This window comes from Terrapene carolina, unplaced genomic scaffold (assembly GCF_002925995.2).
Source record: "Terrapene carolina triunguis isolate 2854851 unplaced genomic scaffold, T_m_triunguis-2.0 Scaffold951, whole genome shotgun sequence".
In the NCBI taxonomy this organism is placed as follows: Eukaryota; Metazoa; Chordata; order Testudines; family Emydidae; genus Terrapene; species Terrapene triunguis.
The window spans coordinates 45640-67266 of record NW_020665302.1 but is presented as its reverse complement, the minus strand read 5'-3'; the positions used below and the strand labels follow the sequence as shown (position 1 = coordinate 67266).

The window sequence follows — 21627 nt, the reverse complement described above, 5'->3', positions numbered from 1 at the left end:
CAACCCTGATATTCTATGATTTGCCCAAGGTCACCCAGCTAGACAGTGGCAGAGCCAGGCACAGAAATTTGCAAAACTCCTGTTCTTTTTCTAAAATGCCCAAGTCCCTGAGTTTATTTATTTCTCATTTTCATATTTGCTGAGCGAAGCAATAGGGTTCTTAATGGCCAGTGGAGCTCTCGGAGTCCACCGCTGAATTTGGTTAGCAGACACTCCTCCACAACCAGTATCATGGCTCAGCATTCTCATCGCGTCACCTATCAGTACCCTGCACAGTCCAGGGAAGCTAATGATCCTCCTTCAAAAAAAATTCCACAAGCTCCTACTTGAAGAATCCCGGTATCACCGCTTCTGGTAACACTAAGACTGTGCAATCCTGCCGTTTCCATGCCATTGGGCCTGTACTTCGAGCCTTACAACTCAACAGTGAGGGTTTATCGACAGCCAAGTGACATTTAATCAGATTAAGCCCCTGAATCAAACTCAGGAGGAGTTTCCAGTATCAAATGAAGTAAAAATCTTAAATGAATCCACATGTTCCATAGAATCTCTATGGATAGTAATTCCATGCTCTAATAAGAATATAACAGTAGGGATCTATTATCGACCACCTGACAGCACAGTGATAGTGACTATGAAATGCTAAGGGAGATTAGAGAGGCTATCAAAATAAAGATCTCAATAATAGTGGGGGATTTCAATTATCCCCATATTGACTGGGTACATGTCACCTCAGGATGAAATGCAGAGACAAAATTTCTTGATACTTTAAAAAGCGACAAAGAGTCTGTGGCACCTCATAGACTAACAGACGTATTGGAGCATAAGCTTTCGTGGGTGAATACCCACTTCATTGTCTGACAAAGTGGGTATTCACCCACGAAAGCTTATGCTCCAATACGTCTGTTAGTCTATGAGGTGCCACAGGTCTGTTTGTCACTTTTTACAGATCCAGACTAACACAGCTACCCCTCTGATACTTGATACTTTAAATTACTGCTTCTTGGAGCAGCTGGTACAGGAACCCACAGGGGGAGAGGCAATTCTCGATTTAGTCCTGAGTGGAGCGCAGGATCTTGTCCAAGAGGTAACTATAACAGGACCGCTTGGAAATAGTGACCATAATATAATAACATTTAACATTCTTGTGGTGGGAAGAACATCTCAACAGCCCAACACTCTGGCATTTAATTTCAGAAAGGGGAACTATGCAAAAATGAGGGGGTTAGTTAAACAGAAATTAAAAGGTACAGTGATGAGAATGAAATCCCTGCAAGCTGCATGGACACTTTTCAAAGACACCATAATAGAGGCCCAACTTAAATGTATACCCCAAATTAAGAAACACAGTAAAAGAACTAAAAAAGAGCCACCGTGGCTTAACAACCATGTAAAAGAAGTAATGAGAGATAAAAAGGCATCTTTTAAAAAGTGGAAGTCAATTCCTAGTGAGGTAAATAGAAAGGAGCATAAACACTGCCAAATTAAGTGTAAAAATGTAATAAGAAAAGCCAAAAAGGAGTTTGAAGAACAGCTAGCCAAAAACGCAAAAGGTAATAACAAAATGTTTTTTAAGTACATCAGAAGCAGGAAGCCTGCTAAACAACCAGTGGGGCCCCTGGATGATCGAGATCCAAAAGGAGCACTTGAAGACGATAAAGTCATTGTGGAGAAACTAAATGAATTCTTTGCTTGAGTCTTCACAGCTGAGGATGTTAGGGAGATTCCCAAACCTGAGCCGTCCTTTGTAGGTGACAAATCTCAGGAATTGTCACTAGAGGAGGTTTTGGAAATAATTGATAAACTTAACAGTAACAAGTCACCAGGACCAGATGGCATTCACCCAAGAGTTCTGAAAGAACTCAAATGTGAAATTGCAGAACTATTAACTATGGTTTGTAACCTGTCCTTTAAATCAGCTTCTGTACCCAATGACTGGAAGATAGCTAATGTAATGCCAATGTTTCAAAAGGGCTCTAGAGGTGATCCCGGCAACTACAGACCAGTAAGGCTAACATGAGTACTGGACAAATTAGTTGAAACAATAAGAATAAAATTGTCAGACACATAGAAGAACATAAATTGTTGGGCAAAAGTCAACATGGTTTCTGTAAAGGGAAATCATGTCTTACTAATCTATTAGAGTTATTTGAAGGGGTCAACAAACATGTGGACAAGGGGGATCCAGTGGACATAGTGCACTTAGATTTCCAGAAAGCCTTTGACAAGGTCCTTCACCAAAGGTTCTTACATAAATTAAGTTGTCATGGGATAAGAGGGAAGATCCTTTCATGGATTGAGAACTGGTTAAAAGACAGGGAGGGAACAAAGGGTAGGAATAAATGGTAAATTTTCAGAATGGAGAGGGGTAACTAGTGGTGTTCCCCAAGGGTCAGTCCTTGGACCAATCCTATTCAACTTATTCATAAATGATCTGGAGAAAGGGGTAAAAAGTGAGGTGACACAGTTTGCAGACGATACTAAACTGCTCAAGATAGTTAAGACCAAAGCAGACTGTGAAGAACTTCAAAAAGATCTCACAAAACTTAGTGATTGGGCAACAAAATGGCAAAGGAAATTTAATGTGGATAAATGTAAAGTAATGCACATTGGGAAAAATAACCCCAACTATACATACAATATGATGGGGGCTAATTTAGCTACAACTAATCAGGAAAGAGATCTTGGAGTCATCATGGATAGTTCTCTGAAGACGTCCACTCAGTGTGCAGAAGCAGTCAAAAAAGCAAACAGGATGTTAGGAATCATTAAAAGGGGGATAGAGAATAAGACGGAGAATATATTATTGCCCTTATATAAATCCATGGTACGCCCACATCTTGAATACTGCATACAGATGTGATCTCCTCAACTCAAAAAAGATATACTGGCACTAGAAAAGGTTTGGAGAAGGGCAACTAAAATGATTAGGGGTTTGGAATGGGTCCCATATGAGGAGAGATTAAAGAGGCTAGGATTTTTCAGCTTGGAAAAGAGGAGACTAAGGGGAGATATGATAGAGGTATATAAAATCATGAGTGATGTGGAGAAAGTAGATAAGGAAAAGTTATTTACTTGTTCTCATAATATAAGAACTAGGGGCCACCAAATGAAATTAATGGGCAGCAGTTTTAAAACAAATAAAAGGAAGTTCTTCTTCTTCTTCTTCTTCACACAGCATACAGTCAACCTGTGGAACTCCTTGCCTGAGGAGGTTGTGAAGGCTAGGACTATAACAGGGTTTAAAAGAGAACTGGATAAATTCATGGAGGTTAAGTCCATTAATGCTATTAGCCAAGATGGGTAAGGAATGGTGTCCCTAGCCTCTGTTTGTCAGAGAGTGGAGATGGATGGCAGGAGAGAGATCACTTGATCATTACCTGTTAGGTTCACTCCCTCTGGGGCACCTGGCATTGGTCACTGTCGGTAGACAGGATACTGGGATGGATGGACCTTTGGTCTGACCCAGTACGGCCGTTCTTATGTTCTTAAGTATTAAACCCTTGTTTTCATAGGGCAGGTAAGAGAACTCAAGCATTAGTGTACTGATCACATGAAATATTTCAAGTCCCCAAGTTGTATCCTGAGATGACGGTTGTGACTAAAGATTGCTACCATTTGACAACTGTTTTCTGGCTCTGTGCCAGGAGTCTAGCCCCACTCAGTCCATGCCAAAAACAACACCATCACAACTGGATTAATTGAGCTTCTTGCTCACAGTCTCTACGGGCTGGCCAAGGACTGAACAGAGATTGGTCCAAGAGGGGATTCCCCGCAGGGCAAGTTTGGGGCCCTGTTGCAAAGGTGCTGCCCAGCACACTCCCTCATGGCCAGAAGTGTTATTGCAGCACCTCTGCCCCATTTCCCCAGGCTCTTCTCTGACCTACTCTGGTCAGAGTGCCTTGACCCTCTAGCCCGGCCTCCTTTCAGAGTCCTACCTTTCTGAGGCCTCAGAGTCCACTTGAAGTCTGATATAAAATAGCAACACAACCAAGTCTTCAGCCCAGCCAGGCTCAGGTGGTGACCTCTGCCTTGCAGGCCAGCCCCAGTTGCTATAAAATGTCCTAATGACAGCCCCATCCATGGGCATCCATCTCACCACCCAAGATCTCACGCAGTCTGAAGTGCCTGGTCATACCCATACTGAGCCAGGCTCCTTGCCACCCTAAAGCAGCTCATGGCCCAGCCAGGACAGCCTCCAATTGTTGGGCTTCCCACTTTTAAACTCCCTTCTCAAGCTTCCCAGACAACCCAGGTGTAGCAGGGCATGGTGCATGAGCCTCAAGCCACTGGTTAACCCTTTCCAGACATGGATGGGGTTTGTACACCCCATCAGAGGCCCATTGCCTATCCCTGTGGCACTGAGCCACTATATGCATGGGAAAAGCAACGGTGAATATTGTGTGGTACCTAGCCCCTCCCACAGTTTGATGTGCAGGTGCATGGGGATAGAGTCTGTGCAGACCTCACCTCTTCCATGGCTTCCCCTGGATCACACCACACAGACCCCCCCACCATGCAGTCCAGACCAACCCATGGCTCCATTTCCTGCCCTGGTCCCTTTTGTCTGGAGTAAGACGAGCCAGGGCTGCTCATTGCACATTCCCTCTGGGGCTCACCCCGATGAGACTGATGGAGTCTCCACTTCCTGGAAATCCGCTTACACCGGGTAATAATGTTTCTGGATCTGATCCCGCCACCGTCCCCCATCACAGCTCATCCCCTTTCAGTAACTAGAGCTGGGACAGCAGAAATCCCAGGGCTGCCTCACACAAATTACAGCTCCGATCACAGGCTTTCCTCTCCCCTCCCACCCCACCAGGGCTCCATGGGAGGCCAGCAGGGCTGGCCATCCCCAGAGACTCCCTCCCTCCCCCGCCCAGCCCCAGTTCCTGAGATCTGGCAGTGCTTCCTCCCAAGAGCAGGTGGAGGTCTGGTCAATGGATCTGACTGCAGCTCTCTCTTTGGGTCCCTCTGTCAAGGTCACCCCAGTCACTAGGCAGGACACACTAGTCCAGCTTCCTAGCCCCACAGTGGCTGAGGCAGCCAAATGACAGGGAATGCAGCCTCTTAACATGCTGTGTGTTTCAGCCCCATCACTTGCAAACTGGAGCAGAAAAGCACTGGAGGATATGCTGTAAGGCGCTATCCAGGAGCCCGATTCTCCCCCCCCAGGACACCAGTAACTGCCATTGCTTCCTCTCTTGCTGTGGGGACGGGGAAGGTGGGGGGGAGATGAACTAGAGAGAATCCAAAAGGTATTTTCCAACTGTAATTTCTGTGGGCCTGATCCTGCGCTGCTTATTCATGCAAAATGCCCACTGAGGTCAGTGGGAGCTTGGCATGAGTAAGGCCCTGCGGTTTGTGAACTCTCAGGGACCCTCCTCTTCTCTCTGATGAAACCCCTTCCCATGCTGTTCTAGGCCTGCAGCCATCACTGCTGGTCATTCAGGCCTAGCTCCACAGAGGGACTTTGGCGTTGCAATGCCTAGCTTGTAGGTGCCCTGCTGCCCCATGGAATCCGCAGCTCCAAGATGGGCACCCCAGCTCCCCAAGCTCACGCCCAAGCAAGGGATTCACAGAAGTCAGCATGCCAAGCAGGGAGCCATCTCAGCTGGCCCAGGGGGTCCGGCACCTAACTGCAGGACAGAGGGAAGCACCTGCCTCCACTTGGGGATCACAACGACCAACCCTCTCCTGGAGCTAGCACCCAAACCCAGAGAGAGACAGCCCCTCCCCCATTATAGCCAAGAGTCTGGTGGGCAGGGCCACAGGGCACTCCTGGTTTTCAATCCCTACTTCTCCTGATCTGGAGCAGAGAGATGAGCCCAGTTCTCCTTATGCCAGGAAAGCACCCCAGCCACCGGACTCTTGGCTATTCCACTGTGGTGCTGGGGGCAGAGGCTCTCTCTTAATCTCTCCTGCTGAAGCAGCTCCACTTTGTAGAAATAATTAAATACTCATTTGAGCAGGGACTGGAACTTGGGTCTCGCACAGCCTAGCTGAGTACCCTGACCATTGGGCTAGAGAGGGGTGGGGGGGATAATACAAAAATCCTCCTGTGGCCACCCGCCCTGTCTTGTGTGTGTGATTGTCCTGCTCAGTGAACATGTCCCTGCTCAGTCAGGCCCCGCAGGCGAGCTAGGAAGGGGAACGCCTGGTTTGGGAATGCACCAGGGCTCAGGTATGAGCTGGGGGGCCGAGCTGCTCGAACGTAACAGAAACATAGGCCCCTGCAGAGCAAGACAGCAGCTGAATGGGGATTTTGAGGATCTCACTGGCACCTCAGTGTTGGACTTGGGATCTAGCCCTCGGCAACTAAGCCTCAGCCACACGCAGTCAGGGAGCGAACCTCCCCCAGGTGCTGCTTAGAGCTCACCTCTCATCCTAACAGAGCTAATTCCATTTGGAGAGGAAATCAAATTGCTCCCTCCTAATGCCTTGCAAATAAGATCATCTGCTGGGCTATTTCCCAGTCTCAGCCTGGCCAAAGACTAGTGCAGTTCCAGACAGAATGCCCTCATGCACCCCATGCTCCAGAGGCAGAGCCACCTTCCCTCTGAGTTCACTCACTCCCACTGCCCAAGTGGGACTGGATCAGACAAGACAAACCTTCCTCTCTCCTTCCACTCCTCCAGGGTTACCAAAGGGGGCCACTTTGCCCTCCATGTTTCCAGAAAAATCTCAGGCCCTGCAGCAAAGCATTCAGAGCTTATTGCAAAGGCTGCCGAGACCCCTGGCCAAACAGAGCTGGTGAGACTCATGTCCTGGGGCTAACCCTCAGTTGAAGAGTGTTTTGCACTTGGGAAATGCCTTTCACACAAGGATCTCAAAGCATTTTACAGATGGGGAAACTGAAGCACAATAAGACTGAGCTACACTCACACAGTGAGTCAGAGAGTGAAATAAACCCCAGCAGTTCTGACTGCTCTAACCACCCAAAGCCAGAAATAGAACCCAGGAGTCCTGACCCCCAAACTATTGCTCTAAGCCTGGCTGACATTGTCTCCCCAGTGTATTTCTTCTGTAAAACTGGGTTTCAGTTTAATTCTAAACTGTTGCAGGTGAAGGAACCTTCCAGCTACACCCCCACTCCCTCACCCTGATGTCACATTGAGCCCTAGGCTCAGGTCTCCTGATGGCTCCAGCCTGGCTGCCAAGGTACTTTGCTTTATTCCAGACAGCAGCATCCGCCAGCAGCTCCCAGTGATCGTGGCAGGGGTCAGCAGCTTCTCGCTAAGGCCTGACTCTCAGATGTGCTGAGCAAGTGCAGCTCCCGTTGGGGTTGTGGATACTCAGCACTTCTGCAGACCATAGGCGTGCGCAGCACATTTCATTAGGGTGTGCACACAGGGAATTTTTTTTTAAAGGCCAACATTTATTGAATACTCAATCATAAATGACATTATTTCGACAACATCTATATTATGCAATTCGGTGCTTATTGCATAATATCACAATCCATACTTTAAAACTAAAAGAGCGTATCATGCGATTAAATTAAAACGCAAAGCCACTTTTTTGTTGAGACATTAGGGTGTGCCTGGGCAGACCCTGCACACCCCGTATGCACGCCTATGCTGCAGACCGAGCTGGGACGGCCTGTGAGCCACGTCTAACCAGGCTGCTTCTGTGGCTTTAAGAAAAATGCTAGCTCATGTTCAGCTGGTCTGTGTTAAAACAGGAGCATCCCGGGGCTCTGGGGAGTGCAGAAGATGCTTTCAGTGTATTACAGTTAAAGGGCCAGTACTTCCCACTTTGATACTACCAGCGAATGGGCACTGATACTCTTGCAGTGCCCAGGATGTTTGGTGGGCATTCATGTCTTTTCAAGCCTAAGCTGACCAATGATGAAAGGCGGGGGAGGAGAGTGTCTGGGGAAGTTGGTACAGTTTATTGTAAAGGGTGTGGGATCCACCACAGTCTCCCCATGAGATCTGGATTTGTCACATAGGGCGATTCCTAGGGCAGACCAGTGTCACCATCTTCTGCCATAGGGGAACTGAGCTTGAGCCTTGACTCCACAAGGCCCAGGGGGTTGGGAGCCCAGTGGGGGCAGGGGAAATGCCACCTTATTCTCAAGCAACCACTTTTTGAGATAATGCTCAGAGAGACATGGACAGACTGCAGAGGAAACATCGCCATCGGGGGGGGGGGGGGGGGGCGCTGCTTTGACAAGCAGAGGGGCAATCAGGGCAGGGGCTACCAGAACATGGCCTCCAACATCTGGCAAAAAGACACCAGGAGACTGAGGGGCTGCTTGGTTTGTTTCACTGCAGAGCACTTGCAGAGATGTGTGGGTACAGGGAGTGAGGGTTAGGGAAGGGGATGGCTGCTAGGTCCTGCTTGCACAGTACATCGAAACCCTGAAGCCTCATGACACTCTGAATGCATACGAGCAATGTTCATCAACTTCAACAGCAGCGGGCCTGGATGCTGAGGTGGCATAACCAGGCCTCTGGCTAGCAGGGACTTGTCCATCTGTTTTACTTCTGACTTTCAAAGGTAGTTTGGTTTTGCCGTGGTGCAAGCTCTTTAAGGGGGCAGTGGGCCCTGCTGGCTCATTGCACATAGTTAACCTATAGAACCCTTGTCACCTGTTGCTCACAAAGCACTTGATGATTCTTATTTCACAAATGAGGAAATGGAGGCACAGGAAGAGGGAGTGACATACATAAGATCAAAGTGTGAGTTAATGGCAGAAGCAGGAATAGAAGCCAGGTCCCCTGACTCCCAGGCCATTATGTGGCTCTGTTAAGAGCCAGTTGTGACTAGAAAAGGGAAGTTACTGCCTAGCCAGTCACGTGGAAGCTGTCCTTATGATGATGGCATGTCTACCTGGACTGCTGCAGCAGTTCAGCCTCAGATGGTGATGTAAGCGGGGGTCACTCCTGCTCTGAGCTACTGGTTGCTTGACTCTTAGGGAGAAGAGGAAGAAAACTAGCTACAGAGCCAAGTTGCCCACTAGAGTAGCCAGACCCCTTCATGCTGTGATTTCCTCAACTCTCAGCAATGAAGCAGGTTCTAGCCAGGTGAGTAGTTTGAGAGGAGACCTCTTGGACCCCTGGCTGTGAGGGAAGTTGTACTTTGGGATTTGGTGCTCTTCTCTCTGTATCAGTAAACCAGTGTCCCAGGCAAGTGAGAGAGAAAACCAAGTGCCTGCCCATTTCTGATCTGCAAATAATCTGCAAGAGTCTGGGTGCTAACTGCAGCATCTTGGCCAAGTAATTTCATTCTGCCTCCCTCTTGTGGCTTCGATCAGGCATTACATACTTTTGCTGTGTATGTTGAATGGGTTGTTAAATTGCTGTTTCACTTGCCAAGGAGACGGAGCTGCAGGTCAGTGTCAGAGGAGGCAGAGTGCCTTTAGAAGTGATGGGCAAACTCCTTTTGACTAGGAAATGTCAAGTTGGCAACATCATACCAGGAATTTTACTGGAGTTGCTAGGAAAATGTAAAATTCCTAGGGCCAAATTTTCCTGCAGCACCATTGAAATCAAATCGATTTGCTCCTTGCCTCTGAAAATCAGGCCACTTATTTAGCCACCTAAATTAGGTTGTAGCACCTAACTTTAGCAATCCAGGTTTGAAAATGTTGGCTGCAACCTTTCTGTGCCTCAATTCCTCCATCTGTGAAATGCGGCTAATACTGAACAGTAAAGCAAGTGCAGCTCAGCTACCTCCGGATAATGGAAGGGTGAATTAGTGTTCGTTAGGTCACTGACAAACAAACAGCTGAGCACTGCAGAGAGGTGGTAAAGGAAGATTGGCACTTGCAGAGATTGAAAGATGCCACCATCCCATGGAAACGAGCTGTAGACAATGTCCCCTGTTGTTGGCTATCTCAGTAGTGAGGCTGGTTCTGCCAGCTGAGATCCACTCTTTTCCCACATGGGCCAGGGTTGAGGCACATTTGTGGCTAGCAGGGGTATACCTGTTCCATAGGCAGAGGTCTCCCCCTCCCCCCCAGCAGTGACATTCTTAGAAGTAAAATCCCATTCCCAGCTCCCCCCTTATTTAAAGAAACTCCCTCCCCATGGAGCACAAGGGAAAGGAACCAACCCGCCCCTCCCCAGCCCAGAGCCACCTGAGCTCACCTTCAGCTGCTTTCTTCGGGGCTCCTCCTACCCCAGTGTGCCAATGATGCTGCCCTGTGGCCACAGCCCGGCTGTGCGAGCTCACAAGTATCATGCAAGAGTCCCCCCACCCACGCAGTGATCTCTCCCTCCTAGGGAGTAGCATGGGAAAAGACAGGAGGGACCCGGCCACAGCCCTTTAAACAGCAATGGCTTCAACACCCCCACTCTCAGCACAGGTGAAAGAGGGATGGTGTCTGTATGTGTAGCCCGGTGCTGGGGCGGGTGGATGGGTTAGAAATGCAGAGAGAGATCGCTTCGGGGTGCCCACCCGGGGGCTTCACCCTCCCAAACGCTCCTGAGGAGGCTGCCCCTCCCCCCGGCCAGGGCATGCCGGTAAGCACACACCTCGCTCATCCCTGCGCAGATCGGACCGGCAGCACCTGGGAAATGGGAGAGAAATAACCCCTGGTTCAGGCCATGCCTGTGTCATTCTCGAGACCTGGTGCGTCCTCTGAGCGTCTCTCTGCTGTTTCTGCAGCAGCCCCTCCTTCCCCCAGCGGGGCCGGGCTGCGGCAGCTCCAGATGGCTCATGGGTGAGTCGAGTTTGCAAGTCATCAGCCTGTGCTGCTCCAGTGCCTACAGGAAAACGGGCCCTGTGCAGCAGTGATCGCCGTCAGGAAAGTGTCTCTCCTGTCCCCACTCTCCCTCCGCAAGGCTCTAGCTCGGGGAAGTTAAAATGAGGCTCCTGGGTTTCTTTCCAAGCGTTTGCCAGTGAGGTGGAGGCCAGAGCTTAGCTGGCGGGGCAGGCTAGGGAGCCAGCCACGGAGAAGAGCGCAGGACTGGGAAGAGCTCCTAGCACAGCTTCAGCTCCCTGCCCCTGCCGGGGATGGGAATTGACCAGCCTGTCCTCTAGCCAACGGCAGCAAAGCCCGGCGGGGTGACCCCTGCAGAGCGCCGGGGATGGAGCGGAGAGCGGCCGCCCTCCCATCACCTGGGCCCTTTGGGCGGTCGCGTCTCCAAGACCCCCCCTGCCCCGCTCACCCCAGCGCAAAGGGAATCTAGTTGGTCAAGAGGAGAGAGGCCTTGCTCTTGGGGGGCGGGGGGGTTGCCCACTCCATCTCCCCAAGGAGGAAAGGGAGGTGGGCGGGGGGGGGTCTTTCTAACTCCCGATCTTCTCTGCTCCTGGGGCTCGCCTGCTCCTTTGGGGGCACGGTGGGGAATCCCGCTGGTGGGACGGGGTCAGGGGTTCTTCCAACTCCGGATCCCTTTGGGGCTCTCGCCTCCCCCCCTACACCTGGCACTTGGCTCTTGCCTTTGCGCCCCCCCCCCCCCAACGGGCGGCGCAGCCGGCGAGGGGGGCGAGGGAGGAGGAGACGCCCCCTCCCTGCCCGGCTCGCTGTCTGTAAGGAGGAGACGTGTGCGCAGCCCTATATAAGCGGCGGCTCCCCTCGCCTGCCGCAGTGTCCCGGCCCGCCTCGCCCGCACCATGCTGAGCTACAGCGTGGACGCGCTCTTCGGGGCCAGCCCGCTCCGCAAGGAGAGCGCCCGGAGCGGCTCCCGCTCGCTGGCCTCCAGCGGCTTCCACTCGCAGTCCTGGTCCCGCGGCTCCACCGCCGCCTCCCCGCTCCGGCGCGGCGCGGGCGGCTACAGCCAGCTGGGCTCGTCGGCCGAGAGCCTGGAGTCGCTGAACGGCGAGCTGCGCGGCCGCTCCGAGAAGGAGGTGCTGCAGGCGCTCAACGAGCGCTTCGCCGGCTACATCGACAAGGTGCGGCAGCTGGAGGGGCGCAACCGGCAGCTGGAGGGCGAGGCGGCGGCGCTGCGGCAGCAGCAGGCCGGGCGCTCGGCGCTGGGCGAACTCTACGAGCGGGAGATCGGCGAGATGCGGGGCGCCGTGGTGCGGCTGGGCAGCGAGAAGGGGCAGCTGCAGCTGGAGCTGGAGCGGCTGGAGGAGGACATCCAGCACCTCCGGCAGCGGCTGGACGACGAAGCCCGGCAGCGGGAGGAGGCCGAGGCGGCCGCCCGCGCCCTGGGCCGCTACACGGAGGAGTCGAGCCTGGCCAAGGGTGAGCTGGAGAAGAAGGCGCAGGCGCTGCAGGACGAGGCGCTCTTCCTCCGCCGCATCCACGAGGAGGAGGTGAGCGACCTGCTGCTGCAGATCCAGGGCAGCCAGGCCTCGCTCGAGTTCCGCGACACCGCCAAGCCCGACGTCACCTCGGCCCTCAAGGAGATCCGAGCCCAGCTGGAGGGGCACGCGGTGCAGAACACGCTGCAGTCCGAGGAGTGGTTCCGAGGTGAGGCTGCGGAGACCCCATGGCGCTGCGGACAGGGGAGGGGGTTACGGTATCCCCCACCTCCAGAGCCGTCAGGGAGGAGGAGGCTGGGGAGACTCCCATTGCGCTGCGGGGAGGGGAGGGGGTTACGGTGCCTCCAACCCCTATAGCTGTCCAGAAAGGAGGAATGGGGGGACCAGGCAGCTAGTGGGGAGCGGCATCCCCATTGCTCTGCAGGGATGGGGTGTTGCGGAACCTCGCCCCGATAGTTTGCAGGAGACTGGGGCGCCCCATTCCCCGCAGCAGAGCGCGGAGAGGCTGTGTGTGTGGGGGGGGGTCTCCCTGGGTCGGGAGGGCAGTGCACGAGGTGGGAGCAGCCGGCGCCGCAGTCTGTGCTGAGTCAGGACCGTTTTGCAGCAAGCTCAGCCCAAAGTCAGAGCCGCCCGGAACTCCCTGGTCTGCCCGGCTTGTCCCGCGGGGCCTGGCTGGGGGAAGCGCTGGAGGCCTCCCGCGGCCCCGCCCCAGGGATGCTGCAAACAGCGAAGCCGGCTGCTTGGGCTGCGAAATGTGGCGAGGAGTCAGCGATGGCACCGCACCCCGGTGGGTCCTGGAGCCATCTAGTCCCGTCCAGCTCCACCCCCACCCCCGCCGCCTTTTGCTAAGGAGCCTTCTTGACTCGTCACTGGCCTGTTCCCCAGGCCCAGCTCTGCGTGTGCGGACCCCCCATTTCACACACTGTAGTCTCCCGGGGGGTGCTGCAGGGGGCCGAGGGACCTGGGGATCGGGCCAGAACAACCCGAACTCCTACAGGGTGAGTCAATGCCCGTAAAGCAGCAACCCGGCAAGGCTAAGCCACACCCAGCGCCTTGGGACGGGCTGGGCTGGAGCTGCGCAATCCGCCGCCCAGCACTGGCCATGCGGACCCTGCCCAGCTCCCAATGCTCCCCACGCCCCTGTCAGCTCTGCACTGAGGAGAGGGGCTTACGCGCTCGTGTCGCTCCCTGGGCGGAGCGCTGCTCGGGGGCAACGCAGGAACCGGCCCTTGGAGGGCAGGGGCGGGCGGGGTGCCAAGGCCCCGTACACCCTGTGTCAGGGCTATCCGGGTGGCGTTGTGCCCTTGGGGCTCCCAAAGCCAGTCCCTGGTTCGTTAGGTTGCTCCCTGTCCCGGGGCTGCCTGCGTGGATGCGCCCCGCTGGTTACATCACCCCGGGTCTGGGGCAGCCGGAGTTCTGGCGGCTGCGGATCCGAGCTGCGCCTCCAGCCTTCCTGGAGAGAGTCAATGGAAAGCGCCGCTGGGCGGGCACGGCGCGGATCAGCACCTCAGCACCTGGACAGCGCCTCAGCCGGCGGCGGGTCTGGCCAGGGCCCCTGGTGCCCCGGCCCGGGCGTGCGCCCGACTCCCTGTCTGGGCTGCAGGGAGACCAGACATCTTGGGGAGCCTCGGCCCTGGGGCTACTGCTTCCCGCCGCCAGCCAGACAGCTCCGGCTGAGGGGGATGGGGCAGCCCTGACGCTGCCCCCGGGCTCAGTAACGCAGCGCTGCCCGCTCCGGGAGAGGAGCAGCGGCAGGCCCCCTGCCCGGGACCCCCTGCCCGGGACCCGGCTCCGCAGCCTGGGTTGGGCTCGGTGCCGGTGCCCAGGAACTAGCCGCAATCTGGTCCGAGCTCTGCCTGGGCTGGAACATCGCCCAGACTCTCCTGGCCCGTCTCCTGCAGCCCTGGCACCGCCTCGCTCTCTCTGGAGGGGATGCAGCGCCGGCACCGGGCTCCCGAGACGGGCCCGCCAGGCTCCCAGCCGCGCAGTGCGCTGGGGGGTCAGATACTCACAATCCCTAGCAGCTGCCTCGCACTGTGCAAACCCCGGCTAGGCGCAGGCGGGGCTTGGCTACGTACAGCCCGGGGCGCAGCGCGGTACAGCCACGCGCCCGGCCCCGGGCCTGCAGTCTGAGCCGACCAAGCCAGACGAGGGATGGTGGGGAGGAAAGTTGCCCGAGCAGACCAGCGGCGCTGTATGGCTGCCGGGATCCCTCTGCAGCAGAGCCCCACGCCCCTTCACATCAGCCTGTCTGCTCCTGTAGCGCGCTGCCGATGGCAGAGCCCTGTTAGCGTGACTCCAGCCGGCTGCCAGGGCAGGATACGAGCCTCGCTGTCCCTTCCCAGCTCTGGGCGTGGCCGTGTACATGGGGGCGGGGGGTGTTCAGGGGGGTGTGGGATTCTGCTACCCCACTCTGGAGCCCCTGTATCACGATCATCTTCTCTTCCCACCAGAGGTGGGCTGGGTGCAGCTTCCTTCAGACCCCTGCCACTCCTGGATGCCAGGAGATTACAACAGACTGACCTGACCTCCCCCAACCCTCCTACCAATGGTAGGAGGAGCCTTCTGCAGCCCTCCTAGCCTTTGCCAGGCAGCAGCGGCGCTGGAGTCTCAGACACAGCTGCCCTGTCATGGCTGCCCATTACCCCACTATTCAGCCTGCTAGCTCACACTGATGGGGCGGATCTGCCAGCCAGAGTGCAAACCCTTTACTTCCTGATGCTATTAGGGAGGGGTTGCATCTGGGGAATTTGCTGCCCCACTCCATCAACATCCTTCTTGGAAGATCCTTGTAATGAAGAGGACCCACCAGCTACCTGGAACAGCAGAAAACTACCCCTGAAAGCAGGCTGTGTCATTGCAGCATTTTTCTTCTGTGACAGCCTGGGATTGCACGTCAGCTGAGGGTGACTCTTCTGCAGAAGAGACGAGTGAGGGGGGATTGGATAGCAGCCTTCAACTATCTGAAAGGGGGTTCCAAAGAGGATGGATCTAGACTGTTTTCAGTGGTGGCAGATGACAGAACAAGGAGCAATGGTCTCAAGTTGCAGTGGGGGAGGTCTAGGTTGGATATTAGGAAAAACTATTTCACTAGGAGGGTGGTGAAGCACTGGAATGGGTTACCTAGGGAGGTGGTGGAATCTCCATCCTCAGAGATTTTAAGGCCCAGCTTGACAAAGCCCTGGCTGGGATGATTTAGTTGGTGTTGGTCCTGCTGTGAGCAGGGGGTTGGACTAGATGACCTCCTGAGGTCCCTTCCAACCCTGATATTCTATGATTCTATGACTCATGCTGGCTTTCCTCACCTGTTTTGCAAAATTGTGGTGCAGGGTAAGATGGAAAAGTTTCCAAGAAGAATATTAATAAGGCTAATCCAGTTCTGAGATCTTCAGCCCTGCGATTCCTCTCAGGAAGGTTCTCCATGGCCTTTTGGTTAATTTCAAGTACAATAGTCATTTAACATGTGAAGGAGAAGGACTATAGCTTGTGCTTTCAGGGAGATGGATTTTCTGATCAAACTGGTCTCTTCCATCTTCTGTGACAGTGGGGCTCTTGCAGCTTTCTAAAGCAATCAGTTTTGTGACAATGTTGCAAGAGAAAGGAGTGGATTGAATGTTAGGCTTGCATTGGTAGGGTGACAGTCCCAGGCTGGCCTGAGGGCCCTCCCTTCGTGCAGGGCTGGCCCAAGCCCTCCCTGCCTCCCACTAGCATGGGGTTGGGCTGAGATCCCTCTCCCCCGGGGCTGCCCCAGCCCCCTTCCCTCCCTGCCGCACCCCTGCATGCGGGGCTGACCAAGCCCTCCCTGCCTCCAGCCTGCACGGGGCCAGCCTGAGGTCCCCCTTCTCACTGGTGCCTGGAGCTGACCCGAGCCCCCTGCTGCCTACCTGAGACCCCACCCTCCCTTCTGCACAGGGGGCTGGCCCTCTGAACCCACCCCCCTGCCACCTGCCTGAGCATGGGGCTGCCCGAGGCCCCCCTCTTTCCCCTACATGTGGGGCAGGCTGGCTGGCATGAGCTACTCTTCCTAGCCCTCCCTCCAGCACTGGTCTGGCATTGCCACTTGCCCCCCTGCATGTTCCTCCGTGCTCCGCTAGTGGTCCCACCCCACTTTTTTGACAAAGCTGATGATCAGTTGGCAAAAGCAAACCGGACAAATGCCCAGTTTTGTCAAAAAAGTTGAGACAGCGGGGACAGGGCATAAAAAAGGGACTGTCCTGGCCAAAATGGGACGTATGGTCATCCTATGCATTGGAGAATTTCCTTCCATCATGGGTAACTGTCTTCTGACAGCCTTAGCTTCTCCTAGTCTTTCAGGGACGAGGACACAGCTCTTTGCAATGAAAAGAAGCATTGCACAAAATAAATTAGTGCTGGGTATGTGAGCAAATGCAGGGCTGCAGGAGGTTTCTGTAGGATACCTCCTCCCTCTGAGAACCTCAGCTGGGAGGGAGGTGGGACTGAATGGCTGGCACCCTGACACTACAGTGAAGGGTGCTGTAGAAGAACATAGGATTTATCTAATGAAGAAGGAGATTCTCTCTCTTCTTTCCTCTTTCTAGCTCTCTCTTTCCATATACCACTGCAGTGAGGCTGGACAAGTTGTCAGAAGCTGCCAAGGTGAACACGGATGCAATCCGCTCTGCTCAGGAGGAGATTTCAGAATACCGCCGGCAGCTCCAGTCCAAGGTCACGGAATTTGAAGCCCTCAAGGGGACCAAGGAATCCTTAGAGAGGCAGAGAGCGGACATAGAAGACCGTCATCATGCTAATGCCTTGTCCTATCAGGTAACATGCAGCGGAGGACACCACCCAGCTGCCAGTGTCCCATGCCAGACAAGGCCTGTATAACCCTCTCCCCAGAAGTGCAGGGGGTGGGAAGTGGCACAGCTAAAGGAGTAGGGCATGGCAGCCTAGCTGTAGGAAGGTGGAATTACTTCCAGGCTTTGAGCAGAGTCACACGCACTGGGTAGACTCCAACCCCACCCCTTTCCTGGGACTTGACTTTATTGGTACTTCAAACACCACCAAACTGTAAACTTCAGCCTAAGCTTTCTCCCAGGCTTGGCTGTTTCTAGGATTTCCCCTGCAGAACATTCTCTGTCCCAGTCTCTGCCTCCTTCTGCCTCAGAGAGACACTCTAGACCCTCTTAGGTTTTGACCAGTCTGATCTACCCCCAGAGCGACTGATCAAACAATCCCTCTGCATCCCTCAACAGGATTTAAGCACCTGATGGTGGAATGGCTCAAGGGAGGAGCCTTGAATCACCAGCTGTGTCCTAGAATATGCCCTGCCATTGCACTCACTAAGAATGAGAACAGGCTTGCTTTCGTGACTCGGGCAATTTAGGACCATGCTGTGATCTACTGGGGATAGTTGCACCTCAAGTTATCACCAAAGGGGAACTGCTTCTCTGTGAGAGGTGGGGAGACTCAGTCACCACTCGCTGGTGGGATGGGATATGACTCCTGATGTTTTCATTAGACTATCACAAGCCAAATCCAATACAGCAGCTCCTCACCACGTGGGGGAGACGGGGTGGATAGTTCTCTCTAAGTTGTGCGGCTGTGCAGCAGGCTACGAAGGGCCATGCAGGCACACAGCCACAGAGGCCTGGAGAGGAGAGAGGTAGGGGGTGGGAGGGGAGCAAGTTGGGGCATGCAGGGCTGCCGCAGGGAGAGGCGCCTCTCCCCCAGAGCTGCTGCCCGCAGGGAGAGATGGCTGGGGGGAGTCCTCTCTCCCTGCTGCAGCCTGAACCCCAAACCCCTCATCCCTGGCCCCACCCCAGAGCCTGCACCCCCAGCCGGAGCCCTTACCCCCTGCACCCCAATCCTCTGCCTAGGCCTGAGCCCCCTCCCGCACCCCAAACCCCTCATCCCCAGCCCCACCCCAGAGCCCGCACCCTCAGCTAGAGTCCTCACTCCCCTGCACCCCAACCCTCTGCCCCAGCCCTGAGCCCCCTCCCACACTTTGAACCCTTCGGCCCCACCCTGCCACACATCATCTCCTTATTGGTGCACATAACACAATTCATTCTGCACATGGATATAAACAATTAGAGGGAACAGTCCCTGGTTAATCTGAAGATAACTCTGACCTAGCAAAGAGGTGACTGAGTGCAGGGGTTACCCAGGTGAGAATGAGCCCAGTGAATTGCTCATCCACATCTAGCTAGCACTGCAGTATCGAAGGCAGTGAGAGATGAGCACTGGATGCCAGGGTGTCCCCAGGTGCACAGTGGCAGCTCAGTCACTGCTTTGCTTGTGAAAAGTGGAAATCAGGAACTGGGGCAGTCCAGCCTGGACCACAGCCCTAACCGTGTTTCTGCCCCAGGAAACCATCCAGCAGCTGGACAACGAGCTGAGGAACACCAAGTGGGAGATGGCAGCCCAGCTCCGCGAGTACCAGGACCTGCTGAATGTCAAGATGGCCCTGGATATAGAAATTGCTGCTTACAGGTACAGAGCCACAAGCAGGGGTAGAGGTGAGCCCATGGAGGCAGCTCTCAGCAACTAGAACTATCCAAAGCTAAGCACACAAAATAGACACCAGCACTGGGGGCTTTTCACTAATCAGTATCATCACCCCCACTTCCTTTCAGAGGCCACCCTAAGTCATTTAACAGCCTCTCCTGCGCAGTTCTGCCAAGCCACCACCCTCATCTCGCGGAGACTATCTCCACTGGAGCTGGAACTCCCAGCTCAGGAAGACAGACATGTGCAAGCTTTGCTTGAACTAGCGCTCGAAAAAGAGCAGGGAGGCTGGTGGTGCAGGTGGCAGGACAGGTGCTGCTGGGATCTCCGATGGGGTTGTATTTGGACGACTAGCTCAAGCCCCTGCCTGTGCCGCTGCATCCATTCTGCTGTTTTAGCTTGCTAGCACGAGCACAGCTAGTATATATGATGTCTACCCGAACTGGGAATTACATCTCCCAGCTGCAGTGTAGAATAGACTTGAGTACGCAGATGGCCCTGCCCTAGGGCAGGAGGGGAACCAATATCTTAAGCATCAAGCTGCTCAGGCCCCCAGGTTGTGCATGGCTCCTTGGCTTATCCCCAGCTACAGCATGCACATGGAGGCAAGGGGATGAAATCTTACAGCAAGCTGGTCTCCCCAGCCCCCCTGGGGAAAATACTGTGAACAGCAAAATACGCCCCCCTCCAAGGAGCTGGAGGGGTGAATGTCAAACAGAAACCAGGCCCCCAAGGGAGTCCTTAGGGCCTGATGCAAAACCCATTGTGCTAAACTGAAAGACTCCCATTGAGTTCAGTGGGCTTGGGTCAGACCCAAGTGTTCGCAAAAGCAAAATTAAGATTTACCAGTAACATTGTCAGAGCTGCAAAGTGGACTCTGACATCCTTCCTCTGTCTCTCTCACCCTCCACAGAAAGCTGTTGGAAGGAGAGGAATGTCGCATCGGGTTTGGACTTGGACCTTTCCCCTTCCCTGAGACACCCCTTAAACCTCCCAGCATTTCCACCCACATGAAGGTGAAACGTGAGGAGAAAGTCAAAGTGGTGGAGAAGTCTGATAAGGAAACCGTGATTGTGGAGAAGCAGACAGAAGAAATCCAGGTGACTGAAGAGGTAACGGAGGAAGAGGAGGCCGAGAAGAAAGAGGAAGCTGGAGAGGAGGGTGAGGAAGAAGCTGAGGCAAAGGAGGAAGAGAAGGAAGAACCTGAGGAAGAAGTGGAAGGTGAAGAAGAAAAGCCCAAGTCCCCAGAAAAGGAGGAGGCAAAGTCTCCAAAGAAGGCCAGGTCCCCAATGAAGGAGGAAGCCAAGTCTCCAGAAGCCGAGTCTCCAGAGAAGCCTGCATCCCCCACCAAAGAGGAAGCCAAGTCTCCAGAGAAGCCTGCATCCCCCACCAAAGAGGAAGCCAAGTCCCCAGAGAAGGTCAAGCCTCCTGTGAAGGGTGAGGCCAAGCCTCCAGAGAAAGAAGCAACTCCCAAAAAGGAATTGGTCAAATCACCCCAAAAAGAAACCAAGGTGCCTGTAAAAGAAGAGATGCCGAAAGAGAAAGAGGAGAAAGCCCCAGCCAAACCCAAAGTGGAGGAGAAGGAAGACAGCAAGAAAGAGGAGGGGCCGAAAAAGGAAATCCCAGCCAAGGAGACTCACAAACCTGAGCCTAAGGTAGAAGAGAAGAAAGAGGAGGAGAAGCCCAAAGAAGATGACAAGAAAAAAGCTGCCAAGCCTGAGCCCCCTGCCCCCGAGGAGAAGAAAAAGGAAGCTGTAAAGGCTGAAGAGAAAGAGGTGAAGGAGAAGGAGCCTGCCAAACCAGCACCAAAACCCAAAGAAGAGAAGATGGAGGAGAAAGCTGCTAAGCAGAAGCCTGAGCCTAAACCTCAGGAAAAGGAAGCCAAGGCCAAGGAGCCCAGCAAACCAGCAGAGAAGGAGCCTGAGAAATCGAAGGCTGAAGAAAAGAAGGAAGAACCTAAAAAGGAGAAGGCTGAGCCCAAAACGGACCAAGAGGAGAAACCCAAAGCTGAAGCTAAACCCAAAGAAGAGTCAAAGGCTGCCAAGACAGAACCCAGCAAAGACACCAAGGAGATCCCCAAGGCAGAGGCACCCAAAGACATGCCAAAGGCTACCAAGCCCAAGGCAGAGAAAGTGGAGAAGTCCTCCAGCACAGACCCAAAAGAAGGCAAACCCACAGAGAAAGCTGCTGCTGCCGACGACAAAGGCGAGAAGTGAAGAGCGGAGGCTGGGACATGCGAGGAGATGGGCCACCAAAGAGAACTCGGAGACTCTCCCTGCCAGGTGGTCAGTTATATTTTTGTTTTCACAAGAAGAGATTTTGCTTAGATGGTGGGTGCCCTCCCGCCTCTGAGCTGGAGTTCACGTTAGCAATATGTTTATGTGAAAGAAATCAAAACCCAGTTCCCGAGCCTCCACCAATGATGTTATGTTATGATAGCTTCAATAGCAGAATGTGATACACGCAGAATGCCACATTTAACACTTGAATTATAAAAAAAACCCTGCCCCTTTTCCAAATAAGTGCATTTATTTACTATATGTGCAATAGATGGACAAATGCAATAAAGAATGTAACAGTTAGAGCTCTGTTACACTGCGGAGAAGTACAGTAAGGTAGGAAACTCAGAGTTGTAAATGCCTTTTCATTTTACAAATGGAAATTATTGAAATCCTCCTTTTGTAGACGGCACTATCTGTGGTTGACTTAAAGGGAAGCAGGATAGACACTAGTTGCAGAAACACACAAAGAAATAAGAAGTGCACTATACAAACTCAAGTCCACTTTCAATTGCTTCTGTGCAATAAGAAATAAAATGCTTACAGACTAACTACTCTCTGTCTCCTCTCTGCCAGTTCCTTCCCTGGGACAACAGGACCACAGTTCACCACTGTAGAAAGGATTTGATTCAAACAGCTGGAGTTCCCATTCAATCACCCTTAGACATTGGTCCTTATGACAGGACTTGGGCCCAGATGCTCAAAGGAATTTAGG

At 53.7% G+C, this 21627-nt stretch overlaps 1 protein-coding gene across 1 annotated transcript; it reads left to right on the top strand.

Moving 5' to 3' along the window:
- The first annotated feature begins 11565 nt into the window (after window positions 1–11565).
- NEFH (neurofilament heavy) lies at window positions 11566–21443 on the top strand. The gene is made up of 4 exons (XM_024217888.1): window positions 11566–12370; window positions 16748–16947; window positions 18494–18618; window positions 19547–21443. Exons 1-4 carry the CDS (start codon window positions 11566–11568, stop codon window positions 20847–20849), a joined length of 2433 nt encoding a protein of 810 aa, XP_024073656.1. The 3' UTR covers window positions 20850–21443.
- The last annotated feature ends 184 nt before the right edge of the window (window positions 21444–21627 follow it).

Bases quoted from the DNA above. Each gene is read 5' to 3' on its own strand.
- NEFH (XM_024217888.1), top strand. From the start codon at position 11,566: ATGCTGAGCTACAGCGTGGACGCGCTCTTCGGGGCCAGCCCGCTCCGC. The intron at 12,371-16,747 runs GTGAGGCTGCGG...ATACCACTGCAG, and splicing joins GTCCGAGGAGTGGTTCCGAG to TGAGGCTGGACAAGTTGTCA. The intron at 16,948-18,493 runs GTAACATGCAGC...TTTCTGCCCCAG, and splicing joins CTAATGCCTTGTCCTATCAG to GAAACCATCCAGCAGCTGGA.